The 13,878-nt window shown below is 45.6% G+C and overlaps 1 protein-coding gene across 5 annotated transcripts in view; it reads left to right on the forward strand.

The window, feature by feature from the left end:
• The window catches only part of LOC138489346 (zinc finger protein 391-like), a 116,342-nt gene extending 103,312 nt beyond the window's left edge, over window positions 1–13,030 (forward strand). For all 5 annotated transcript variants that reach the window (XM_069617062.1, XM_069617060.1, XM_069617063.1 and 2 more), the window contains one exon: window positions 9,400–13,030. In XM_069617062.1, coding sequence (XP_069473163.1) covers window positions 9,400–10,190 — 791 coding nt within the window. In that variant the 3' untranslated portion in view covers window positions 10,191–13,030. The remainder of the gene's footprint in view (window positions 1–9,399) is intronic.
• The last annotated feature ends 848 nt before the right edge of the window (window positions 13,031–13,878 follow it).

Here is a 13,878-nt window from a genome sequence, read left to right on the forward strand (position 1 = left end):
GAGATGTGACCAAGTACAAGGATTTTGGAAAAGGGTGTGCGAGGAACTGTCCTATTTAGTCAAGATTGGGATACAAATGTTGGTACAGCATTGTGTACTTGGTCTGTTACCTGTGAAGAAAGGTAAACAGATCATGGACATTTGTAAAGTAATTGCGCTGGGATTGGCACTGGCCAAAAGATCAACAGCCATTGCATGGAAGGCTCAAAGTGGGCCCAAACTGGGCGACTGGTGCAGGGCAGTGCACAGATGGTTGAGGGCGGAAATGGATCTGGTAGAGCGGTCTAGAACTCAGGAGGTTGTGGGACCAAAATATGAAATCTTGCATTACGTGTGGGAATAAAATCAATGCACGGTGAGACTCGTGACCTCCCTAGGGAGAGAAGGAATGGGGGAGAAGTCAGAAGGGCTGGAAGGATGTATGAAGCAGGGGAGAGGATCAGAGATTGAAGCATTTTCTTAGCCAAGCGATGGTGTCACGATACATGGGTAGAACGGTGGGATGATTGTGGGATAGGAAACAACGTTCACTGCTGATTGTTCTAAAATACAGGATGTGCACAAGATTATACTGTAGAGGAAACCAAGCTGTACTGAAGGCTTTTATTGTATTTTTTAAATGCAAAATATAGTGGTGGAGGAGGGTGGAGTTCAGGCTTCTTGACTTTCTCAGTTTCCTATGGTCTCTGAAACCCTCTGGCTCTATATGTCACTGTTCGGGTATTATCTGACTCTTGTCACCAGTGTGGCTTTTCCAGCCAGCCTTGGATATTGTGTGTTCTCAATTTCTTAGGGCTCTCTGGTAGCCTCGCTTTATCACTGTTTAGGTTTTATCTGGGTCCTGTAACCCTTGGGGCTTTTCCGGCCTTGCATATCGAAGTTTCTCCTTTTCGTAGGACTCTCTGGTAGCCCTATGGCTCTCCGATAGGCTCACTTTCTCTCTGCTCGAGTTTATCAGGCTTCCGTAACCCTGTTGGCTTTCCCCAGTCTTGACTACCAATGTTCGTAACCTCTCATTGTGTTCTCTCCTTGGGAGCTTTCGCTTCCCTTCTGCTGCTTGTCTCAGCTGCAAATGCACTTCTTGTGTAGAGCTCAAGGATCTGGGCTCTCCTCTGCAGTCTGGTCTCGGTGTCGGTTGTCAGGCCCCAGACCCACCACGGCTTCCTTGTGGTTGCCCTACCAGGTGAGACTGTTGCTTCTCCATCTCTATTCCAACCGTGTCTTCTCAGTCGGTCAGGACGCCAGCCTTCCAGCATATTATGAGCATTTCATTCGCTCTCCACGCTACGGGTGACTATGCGGTTTAGCGTGGCTCTGCCCTTTCAGAACATCTTCACGTCAGAGTATTGCCTCTGCGTAAGATTTTCTCCTACAGCATAGGAGTTTCTCTTCAATTCAAAGTTCCTCTTGGTTTTATATAGGTCCTCACAAACAAAAGGGTTGTGTACTTCATTGACTGTGGTGTTCAGGCGAGATTCAGCATTACCTGAATCCAAAGAGATTGAAGAAATGTCAGTGTTCGGTGGATTCAAAACACTTAGTTCTTATGTCAGTGGCTATTGTATGCTGGACTGGGAGTTCCTTTTCCCCCTAGAGGATAGTCTCTTCCACTGAGGTCGAACTTGCCCAGACTCCTAGGGAAGGGTCTTGCCGAGCAGGCTCACCTCCATAGCCTCAAAGGGTGCAGGGGGATCGGGGGAGGCTCTCCTCTGGGGGAGAAGGGACAAATGGTCCAGATTCATCACAAGACCCGAAGATGCCTAAAAACGACACACTCGGATCTAAAATTCATTTAGTTGCTAATACGCTGGAAAATGTGACTACCACCCAACTGGTCATCCACAGCGAAGAGAACCTCCTACTACATGAAAACGAATCTGGTTTTCCCTCAAACAGGAGTACAGAAACATGTCTCCTTTTCATAAGAGGGAACGATGACCGCATTTGACAATACACTTACAGCATTGGTACTCCTTGATCTATCTGTTGCCTATCATCCGATACTGATATAAAGGTAAAGTGTAGATGGGACTAGATGCTACTGCCTTGCATTTGAGACTACATCTCAATTTTTCCCCCTTAAAGTGTTGTGCTCCAGGGCTTCATCGTATCCCCATGGATATTTGTTTACATTAAACCCCTAGCAGATATTATAGAATGTTGGTCAGTATTTCTAATTATATGCAGCTGATTCTCTGGTGCTTCTGAACGTGCTAATCACAATCAGTCTATAACTGACCTCCTCCAGAGAATCCAGTATTGGACCATAAGTAGTAATCTCTTCCTGAACGCCTCTAAAATGGAGATCCCAACCAAGGCAGCACTTTAGTGGCCACCCTTCTTGGTTATGGCACCCACGTTGTTGGACATGTAAAGAATGTAAGTATACTTGTTGCTTCTATGTGAAAAGCCCTAATTTGAAAGATCTCAAGAGAAAAAGACTGATTTCCAATGCTCGATTTTATATTGATCGGAAAACCATCATTGTAAAGGTATTTTTCAAACTAACCAACTAAACCACCAACCACTTTTCCGAAACCAAGCAACTAGACCTATTTTCGCACTTAAGCCCTGGGACAATATCTCACCAGACCTGAAAAACCTTGTGCCTTCAAGTTGCAAAGAGAATAATCCACAAATCCTACTATATTATTTTTTAAATGCTCCATATCATTGCTCCTACATGCTGGAACTTTCACATCAATAGATATGTACCAATGCGACTGCAAAGCAATATGGACGAGATCCTCCCTGCGTCCTTACTCAAGACCCTTGTGAATAAAGTACTCCTCCCTTACCTGACAATCGGCCTCTCCCTGATTCAAGGCACCTTCCCCTCAACCCTCAAGACCAGACAAATTCTCCCGCTTCTTAAGAAACCAACACCGGACCCTGACTATCTCGGAAACTACTGTCCCATTACCCATCTTCCTTTTCTAGGTAAGATACTTAAGAAAGCACTAACACATCAAAGCCAATAATCACCTCCACTCCGCTTCAGACCCAGATGTAGCACAGAAATGGCTTCCATCAAGGTGATAGATGCCCTTAAAATCCTTGATAATTATGATCCTTTCCTCCTAGTTCTTCTTGATTTCTCAGCAGCATTCAACACAGTAGACTATTAGACACTCACTGACAATCTACATCGCTGCATGGGGATCACCAAGATCATCCTCAGCTTGTTCAAATCCTACCTTGCGAGCTGCCAACAGTTAGTACAAATTGATTATTTCAGATCACCAACTCTACCCATCACATGCAGAGTCCTGCAAGAATCCACCCTGTTCCCTGTGATCTTCAATCTTTACATGGAACTGCTCAGAACCATCCTCTCTCCACACAACATCCACCAATATGTGGATGACACGCATATCTATCGCAAGATATCATCCATCTAAGACCTCCACTGGCGCAAGGACTGCCTCACATTGAGCCTGTCCTAGATGTCCAGAGCTTTCCTTAAACTCAACCCTTCCAAGACTGAATTCCGACTGCTGACCAAAAACACTGTACCCCCAAACCTGGATCTCTGCCATTAACCTCGACAGATTCACACCACAGCTGGCCCCCTGTGCCAAGACCCTTGGGTTCAATAGCGACAAACACCTCATGTTCAAACAGCGCATAGCATGGAAGAGCCAAACAGTCTGGTACCAACTTTCTCCCCTGCGTGAAATCAAGCCCTTCATCCCAGAAAACAGCTTCAGATCTGCTGTGCAAGACCTGGTCCTCCCCCACTTTGATGGTGGTCGTGCCCTTCTGGAAGGCCTTCCTGAAACTACCCTGGCATGTGTCCTGTATTCTGCAGCAAGGCTCATTAAAGGACTCTGCAAATTCAACATCAGCCCAAACCTCATTGAACTGCACTGGCTCCCACTGCAAACGTGTATAGTCTTCATAGCCTGTTGCATCATCTACACGGCTGTCATCCTGAAGTCCCCAAGCTACCTCACGCAGATTTGCATGGTTGAGAAAGTCGGGGTTTGCACCAGATGTACAGACCAGGCTTCTCAACATGCCCTTTGATGGCTCGAGGCTGTTTGGTAGTAAGGCTGATGAGAGCCCGGAAAAACTATAGACTTCGAAAGCGGTAGCAAAATCCCTTAGTGCCTCTATGCGACAGCCTCAGAAACCCTATTCAGGCTCCTCTTCCTGTAGGGGTTGTTCTTTTCGATACTACTCCTCTGTGGGTAGAGGAAGAGGACAGGTTTTTCAAAGGGGCAGAATAAATGTCACTCGTGGTGGACGAGCAAAGACTACAAAGCCATCTTCAGGAACGGCATCTATGCTCTCAGCCGCCTCCAAATCACTCTGAGGTCTTATCATACAAAGCACCAGTGGGAGGCAGAATCTCTCAGCATCTGAAAGAATGGAGAGGCATTACTTCAGATGCGTGGGCACTGGAAATAGTAGCCCAAGGTTACTGCCTTCCCTTTCTAAAAAGACCTCCTGATCATCCACCGGGAGCCAGCTCTACCAAGATTCCAGACCCGCTCCTTTGGCAGGAAGTTATAACCCTACTAGGGAAAGGTGCAATAGAGCATGTACCTGTAGCAGAGAGGAACAAAGATTGGTACTCCCCCCCCCCCCCCCCCCCCTACCTCCCTTCCCCCCCCCCCCCTATTTTCTCATCCCCAAAAAGGACGGAGGATTGAGACCAATCTTGGACTTGAGAAATTTAAACTAATTCCTCAGGAAGGACAAGTTCAAGATGGTAACGCTTTCTCAGATCCGTCAGGCTCTCCAGCTTCAAGACTGGTTGGTATCATTGGACCTTCAGGATGCTTTTTTTCATGTGCCGATCCATCCCAAGCACAGAAAATACCCGAGGTTTGCAGTTGGCGGTTCTCACTATCAATTTTGAGTTCTGCCCCGAGGGTTTTCACCAAGCTGATGGCGGTTGTGGCAGCGAGTCTCAGGAGAAGGGTGATTCACGTATACCCCTATCTAGACGATTGGCTAATCAGAGCACATTCCCCAGAACAAGCTCAGGAACACCTGTCGATCACCTGCCACTTCCTCCTCAACCTGGGCTTCTCCCTCCATTTCAAGAAGTCCCACATGGTACCATCCCAACAACTCCAATTTATCGGAGCAGTCTTTGACACTTCCTCGGGGAAAGGCTCGCCGCCCGAGGTGAGAGCTCTCCACATCCAGCAGATGGTAACAAAATTCCCTAAAGCCCACCATCTACCGGCCTTCAATTTCCTGAGGTTGCTCGGCCTCATTGCATTTTTCTTGTGCCAGAGGCCAAATTGAGAATGAGATCCCTCCAATGGGCCCTCAGAACTCAGTGGTCCCAATTCTCTGGGAATATGTCGGATCTTCTGCAAGTCCTGAGAGCAATTGCTCAGGATCTATCATGGTGGGCTTGTAAGGGAGAATCCTTTTGGCAACCATGGCTGGAGATGACAGTAGTGACGGATGCCTCACTCACGGGGTGGGGAGCACACACACCAACGATCTGACCATCGGCGGATGTTGGTCTCCATCGGAGTCCAGACTACACATCAACCTTTTGGAGCTGAGGTCAATCAGACTAGCTCTGAAGGCCTTCCTGCCCTCTGTACAGAGAAAGAATGTCCTGATAATGACAGACAACACAGTGGCCATGTACTACCTCAACAAAAGAGGAGGCGTAGGATCCCTACCTCTGTGCAGAGAGGCGATGCAGCTCTGGTTCTGGGCAATACAAGAGGGAATCTCTCCATCGGCAGTTCACCTAGCCGGAGAGCAGAACACGGTGGCAGATGCTCTGAGCAGGTACAGCACAGTCTCCCACAAGTGGGAGTTAGCTCAGGAAGTCCTTCTGGAGATCTTCACCCTTTGGGGAACCCCCTCAAGTGGATCTGTTTGCAACCTCGGTAAGCCGGAAGTGCTATCAGTATTGCTCAAGGGAATTTCCTCCGAGAGGAGCTCTAGGAGACGCGTTCGTAGTGGATTGGGATTTTCCCCTGCTGTACGTGTTTCCTCCAGTCCCCGTGTTTCCTCAAGTAATCAGCAGGTTGGGAAAGTTCAGGAAAACCATGATCCTAATTGCCCCGGATTGGGCCAGGAGAACATGGTACCGGACCTTCTGAACATGTCCATCTGCCCACAGTACGTCTTCCACAAAGAGAGGATCTTCTCTTTCAAGAGGAAGGTCGAGTTCTCCATCCAGAGGTCAACACGCTCAACCTTCATGCATGGTTTCTGAGATGTTGAGATACCAGGATTGGGATCTTCCGGGTGACTTAATTGAGATTTTGCTTTCGGCCAGGAGGCCAGCAACAAAATCCTTGTACTGGCGTTGGAATAAATTCAGTAACTGGTGCAAGGAAAGATATGTGGACCCTTTTCAATGTGGCACACCAATGGTGCTTTCTTTCCTGTTACATGAGCCAATCTGGGGCTCCAGATCGGAACAATTAAAGGATACCTTGCTGCGCTGTACATTTTTAAGCGCTCCTCGGAAGAGGTTTCCTACTTCAAAATACCATTAATAATACAGTTCCTGAAAGTACTTACAAATGTATATCCACCAATACCATTTCATGTTCCAACTTGGGATTTGAATTCAGTTCTTAAATTCTTAACATGTATTCCATTTGAGCCTCTGCACTCATGTCCATTGAGGCTTTTAACACTAAAAACTGTCCTTGTGGCATTAACATCAGCCCGCAGGGTTAGTGAACTACAGGCTCTTATGTAAACCTCCATGCACCACATTTTACAAAGTCAAAGTAGTTCTGAAAGTTAAACCATCTTTCTTACCGAAAGTAGTTTCCGACTTCCATTTGTCGCAGAAAATTGTTTTATCAACATTTTATCCTCCTCCTCATTTGGGAAAAGAAGAGGAGAGATAACAGGCTAGACCCCAAAAGGGCTCTCAGCTTTTACATTGCAAGAATGGCAAAATTGCATAAAGAGGACCAACTTTTTGTGGGCTACACAGGTCATAAATTGGGGTTAGCGGTGACAAAACAAACCATATCCCGCTGGATTATTCTGGCTATATTGGAATGTTGCAGATTGGCAGGAAAAGATCCACCGGATGGGCTACGTGGTCACTCCACAAGGGGAATGGCCACTTCTCATGCTTTGAAGAGGGGAGTCCCGGCAAAAGATATTTGCTCAGCTGCAACATTGGCATAATGACATACTTTTATCAAGCATTACTGTTTAGATACCTCATCCTCAAATGAGGGACTATTTGCCAGAGCGGTACTTCACTCTGTACATGAAAACAAAAACGAATACTCCCACCTCCAAATTGATCACTGCTATGGGAGTATATCACAAAATGAGGAATACGTGGGAGGACACAGTCCATTCGAAGAACAAGTTACTTACCAACTGTAACGTTCTTTCGACTGGATGTTCCTCCCATGTATTCCTCATCGACCCTCCCAACCTACCCTGCAGTATAGTTTATACTTTCTTACAATTTCCTCTCACGATAGGCCTATCAGTCACAGCATACGCCTAGCTGTTCCATGAGTATTTCCTTGAAAAAAACAGAACTGAAGCCAACGGGCGCGGCTCGAGCCATTTATACCATCGGTGACGTCGACGCGGTACGGAGCCTGTCGAGGGATATTTGATGCCACGACCTCGAGCACAGCGCCCTCTGCCGAAATTTTCTTTCCGATGCAGCAAAGCTGGCGAAACGAATTATCACAAGATGAGGAATACGTGGGAGGAACATCCAGTCGAAAGAACATTACAGTTAAGTAACTTGTTCTTCTTTCTTCCCCTCACTGTGTTCTCCCTCTATGATTGTAAAGCGCTCAGTTGCTTTCCAAAGCCAGCTCCACGCTCAATGAATACCCTAATAATAATATTAAAAGCCCATCGCAGGTTAATAACCCCACTACACCCAGGATCAAAAGACAAACACAGGGATATCCTTAACTCTATTGGGTCAGAAATTCTGGAATAAACTCCCCACAACCCTGAAAACAGAATACACCCTTGATAGGGTCAAAAGGAATATGAAAACCTAGCTCCATGAAAGGAGATCTAACTCCAATATGCCTGCGTTCATTAACCAAATAACCTTCCCTCCCCCAATGAGTCCTACGCTTGCCTATATCGTAGTTATACCTTATGACTAGCAATTACACCCCACGTCGAGCCATTACCAGATAACCTTGATCCTGCTGAAGATTACCCGGCTTGTGTTTGTGTCTACTTATTTCATGTTTGTTGAAATGTGAATAACCTACAACCACCAGAATATAAATTCTGCAACTACTGGTACCTTGACCAAAGCACTGTGTAACCCATTTGCCAGCTCAGATCTCTGATACCGTCTGCAACTAAGCAGACTACCTCGGCGGGTAACCTCTTCCCATGCTTCCTATTCCTTTTTATTGTTCTGGTGTCCTGCCTTCTTTTTCCTATGAGCTTAGACGTGGCACATGAGTTACATTTTGCTCAGGTTCCAATAACCTGCATTTTATACCTTTATGATGAGGAACCAATGCATTGCTCCCAGGATCACCCAATATGATGATGGCAAACTGGAACAAAATTCAGAGCTCTATAATGGTTCTATTGTTTTATTTTTTGTTTATTTATTAAGGGTTAGACTAGAAACACATGGAACAGTACAAACAGTATTCTGTGTCATCCTGCAGCAGGTTCCTAACATTGGAGGGAAAGGGACTGTACAACTGACCAGTGGAGGACGTTGGACATCACATGATGCATAGACCGGGGACAGGGCAAGATGCATGATAGTTGCTGTTCCAAGGGGACTGTATATATGTGCAGTGTCCTCTCTACACTGGAGCATGGGAAGTTGGTATTACAGAATGCATAGACCAGGGACGGGGCAAGATGCACAACTGTATATGTGCAGGGTCCTCCATAGACCAGGGACCGGACGCAAACGCGCACAATAGGGTGGTCTAAATGAACTAGATATGCACAGGGTCCTATATGAAATGGAGCTAGAGACTGAGTAGTTGGAGAAAGTATTGATGTGATGGAAGGTGAGGGTGCTCTGCCATGGCTCAGAAGGTGGAGCTTCAGAGTAGATTTATAGAAGTGGATGGTAGGGGTGTTGTGACAAGGCAGAATAGTGCTTTCTAGTGGTGAGGGAGAAGCAGCGATAGGGACAGGCTGCATAGGTTCACCCAGGGAACACAGACATTATGGACTGTGTTAGAGCTGTAGTCGTGCAGACGTAAGGGATGGATTGGAAGACTCGCAGTAGGACTTTGAAAAGGGGCTGTTTTTTTCTCAGAGGGAGCTAAGCAGTCTGGATGACTAGTTGGAAAACAGTAGTAGACCGGAGGGTGCAGGGGGGGCAGGGGGGGATTATAGAGTAAGTATGTGGCGAAGATCTGTGTTTTCTAGGCTGTGGGATAGCAGAAACTAATTCCTGAAATCTCTTCTTTTGTTTAACAGAAAAAGGAGTTGCAAGCCTGCAAAAGAGCCCTAGAAGATGCCCACACTGCGATCAGAGCTTTACTGAGCACTCCCAACTCCTAGTGCATATGCAGATCCACACAATAAAGGACGTGTTTACATGCAGCCTCTGCGGGGAGTGCTTCAGTAACCAGCCCAGTCTAATCCTACACAAAAGCTTACACATGGACACAAAACGCTATAACTGTACAGAGTGCGAGAAAAGCTTCACCTGTAGCTCAAATCTGTACCGGCACCAGAACTTTCATACTGGGGAGCCACCATACCAGTGTACAGAGTGTGAGAAAAGCTTCCCTCACAAGTCGGTTCTCCACCAACATCTGAGGACCCATACAGGGGAGAAGCTCTATGAATGCAAGCAGTGCAAGAAAGGCTTCAGGGCCTCATCAACTCTCAGCCAACACTGGAGGATCCATACCGGAGAGAAGCCCTATGAATGCGCGGACTGCAAGAAAAGCTTTAGTTTCCCCTCTGCACTAAGGGTCCATCGAAAGATCCATACAGGCGAAAAGCCCCATGAATGCACAAATTGCAAGAAGAGATTCATTACGTCTGATGCACTGACCAGGCATCGAAGGACCCATACAGGAGAGAAGCCCTATGAATGCACAGAATGCAAGAAACGCTTCAGTGACCCCTCAACTCTTGTCATTCATCGAAGGACCCACACAGGGGAGAGGCCCTATGGATGTATGCAATGTGGTAAGCATTTTACTCAGCATTCAAGCCTTAGACTTCATCAGAAAACTCACATAGCAGCAAGACTGTAACCTTGTACGGAGTGCGAGTAAAAGCTACGTTTTGAAATCGGGTCTGTACCAGCATCGGAGAATCCAGAGAGGAAAAGCCCTACGAAGGCTTAGATTGCAGGAAAATATTAATTCTGGCTCACGTTTAGTAACTATCATATATTACATACTGGGAAGAAGCCCTACGCATGCACAAAGTGCCACAATGGTCCAGTCACTCATCTTCTCAGAAGACCCAAACTGGGCAAACGCCCTCTAAATGCACAGTGTGCAAGAAAAGCTTTAATGTCTCTTCATCCCCAAGCAGGTATCAAAGTACCCATACTGGAGGAAAGACCCCTGGGTGGATGGAATGTGATAAAACTTTAATAAGAGATCAAATGTGAAGGTACAATAGAGTTTCCACATACAGGATACACTCTACCAACGTACACAGTGTGATAAAAGGTTCACGCGGAGGTTGTGTCTTACAGCCATTATGAGATCTATTCTGGGAAGAAGCACTAGGAGTGAGTAAAGATTGTGGTGAACACTTTAATCTGGCCTCAAACCTGCAAGGACTGAGGTGGCTCTGGAGTGGCGGGAACTGTACTGAATCTTCAAAAATGTATAGTCCTCTGTAAACTCTGCTTAAACATTTGTATGGTGCTTGTATCTGCTTAGATTCACATACTTTGCATAGGCTGACATCTAGTGGTTGGTGCAGAGTATTACATGATTTATTTTCGATTTCGAAAAGGGATGTCGACTGTGTTCCTGTAATACTATCCCTACTGTGATGTGAACTGTACCCATGATCCCTCAGGCGTCAAGGTCCTCAAATTATCTTTCTGATATGAGGTTGCGTGGAGTGTATAACGAAGCGTGAATGTGAAGAATTGTTTGAAAAAACCTCACATAAAAAAACTGTCTATGGTGCGTCTACTCCAAACGAGGAGAGGATGGGGGGGGGGGGCTCATTTGAATCTAAGCAGATAACAAGCATCCGAAAGACGATTACAGGTATGTAATGTTTGTCTTCTGAGGCTTGTGGGTCTGCTTAGAATCCCATGCTTTGCATAGATTTAACAAGCAATACCAGAAGAAGGTGTGGGTTAATATAAGGAACTGAGACAAACAAATGTTTTAGCACTGCTTGTCCTACGAGTCATTCCTGGCCTGAGTGTTAACACAATAATGAGGTGTGATAGTGTGTACTGAACTCCATGTGCAGCCTTGCAGCTTCTGGTGGCACGTTGGCAATGAATGCTAACGTAGTCCCTGTACCACGTGTGGAGTGTGCTTTAGGCATAAATGGCAGTGTCTTGTTTGACAATGTATAACAGTGCTGGATGCATCTTACAATCTATCTAGAGAGAGTAGTCTTTGAGACAGGGTCCATGTCTCTCCCAGCTGCTAAGGAAACCAAGAACTGTTCTGTTTTCCAGAGTGGTTTTTCCTTGTTGAGCAGGGGTGCACTTGCAAGGGAGGCAAATGGGCTATTGCCCCCTAAACTGGCTGGGCCGTTGCACTGTGGGCCAGAACTCCAATATGTTGAGACACAATTGAAAAAGACAAAATCCTTCAGGATCTAATCTGCCACAAAAGAACTGAGTGCTGCAAATCTTGCTCAGATTCTGTGTAAATTGGGTGAGGCATTAGTCTTGATTTCAGAAATGATATAGATGTGCCTGGGTGGTCCCCACACATGGCTTTCACAGTAAGGGAGATGAGAGTCTAGGCTGCAAGGGCATGGTCATACCACCAATTGGCAATATACGTATTTAAATAACCAATTCTGTGACCAGACTACTCCCCATACACCATTGGTTTGTTACAATCCACAGCAGCATATTAATGACGTCTACTTTCCGAGGAAGTAAGGGTCATATTTTATTAGAGTATATTGATGACCAATGTGTTCATAGAGTTTGATGGCACCCATGTATGTTAGTTATATAATGGGTATAGACATGGTGGTTGGACTGTGTGTGGTACTTACTTTTGGACACAGTTGAAAAAAACAAAGATGTAATATTCAAGAATTAATTACTACAAGGCTACTAACTAAGGGGGTCATTCAGAGTTGGGCAGATTTTCTTTTAATACCGCTGCAGAATGTTACCAGCTTTGCTGGTGGTATTTCTGAAAAATCCACCCTACTCAGTTTCCCACCAGCAGAGGTGGTATTTCTGGAATATCTCAATGCTATTTCAGAAATACCAACACTGTGATGGTGGTAATGTAAAAAAGGTTTTATCATTTTCTTTCAGCTGTTTTCAGCATCAATAAGAAGGGAGAACTGGATTATGTACAATAGTGGCTCATATGACTACTGTTTTTCTTTAGACACAAAGGGGTGAATTCTGGCTCTTTTATCTGTTATATGGGTAAGGGGCGAGGAGGAGGCAATTGGAGATGCCCACTCTATTCGAGGGAAGCATCTATGTTCCCATTCTGTACAGTAAACTATGCTGTTCAGGGCAGTTAATATAGTGGCCCCAGAAAAAATGTGGCTTGTTAAGAAAAAAGAATACAAAAATGTGGTACTCATCTGAAATTCAAGAATTAAAAGTTGTGAAACTTAAAGCCATTGCCATTGACTCAGAGGAAAACTGGACCAAATGCAATCAAGCAGCTAAGGCCGATAAATTTGCCATTATTCTGGCAAACAAATGCTCCTATGACCAGAGGATTGCAAATGCTAGCTCCGAGTCTAAAGAACTCTAAGATTCTTAAAAAGCTGGAAGACCCCTGTCCATCTGTTCCTTCAGTCAACAAAGATAAAGGCTTGCGCATGTCCATTCGGGACACTATGGTCAATAAGATCCAGAATATTCAGGAAGGCATTGTTAATAAATGTGCTGTACTTGTAAGGCCAAGAGGTAAGCTCGACCTTCTCTGACCTGAGAGTACCATTCCTGCATTTGAATTTAGATTGGTTACAATTGAAACCCACTCATTGCAAGGGGGACGTATGCTCCGCTTTGGTTGTAAAGGCATGTGCTGTGCAGTGTATCCATTTAATTGCTACATTCATTAATACTTCCTTTAGTGAAAGCTTTTTTCCACCATACATCAAGCAGGCATGGATTTCAAATTACTCGAGAAACCACCCCTTGACCCTAATGCACCACCAAACTCTAGGCCTATTACCAACATCCCTTTCCTGCTCAAGATCTTGGATCAGGCTGCCTATATTCAAGTACAGCACTTTCTGTCTAAATATAACATCTTGGGCCAGCGACAGTTGAGATTTCGAAGCGCACATGGCACAGAATCAGCCCTACTTGGCTTGAAGGCCAACATTCTTGAAGTCCTTGAGAAGGGTGGTACAGCTCTCCTTATGCTCCGAGCTCTGTCTGTCGCTTTTGACTTAGTTGACCATGTTATGCTGGTCTGTAGGAATTAACACTCTGCCTCTTTTTCACCAGCCAACTGGGTTGGACCCTTCCTGGCAGACTGCTCAGCTAGGGTTTTTACATGGGGACGTGAAGGCTGATGACTTAGTGGTGACAGTGCAGTCCCTTGTGGCTTTTGCTTGTCCCCTCATTTTAGAACATATTCACCAAGCCTATGCTGATGACACTCAGTCCGGGCGATCATACCAGATACACGGAAACCATCAACTCAGTTTACTCTCTCATACAGACTTGGATGGTTGCCAATGGTCTAGCCCTAAATGAAACCAAAACTACAGCTTTTAACTGGTCGGCAGCCCGGTTGAGAA

This window comes from Ambystoma mexicanum, chromosome 9 (genome assembly GCF_040938575.1).
Source record: "Ambystoma mexicanum isolate Mex_15411 chromosome 9, UKY_AmexF1_1, whole genome shotgun sequence".
NCBI classification, from domain to species: domain Eukaryota; kingdom Metazoa; phylum Chordata; class Amphibia; order Caudata; family Ambystomatidae; genus Ambystoma; species Ambystoma mexicanum.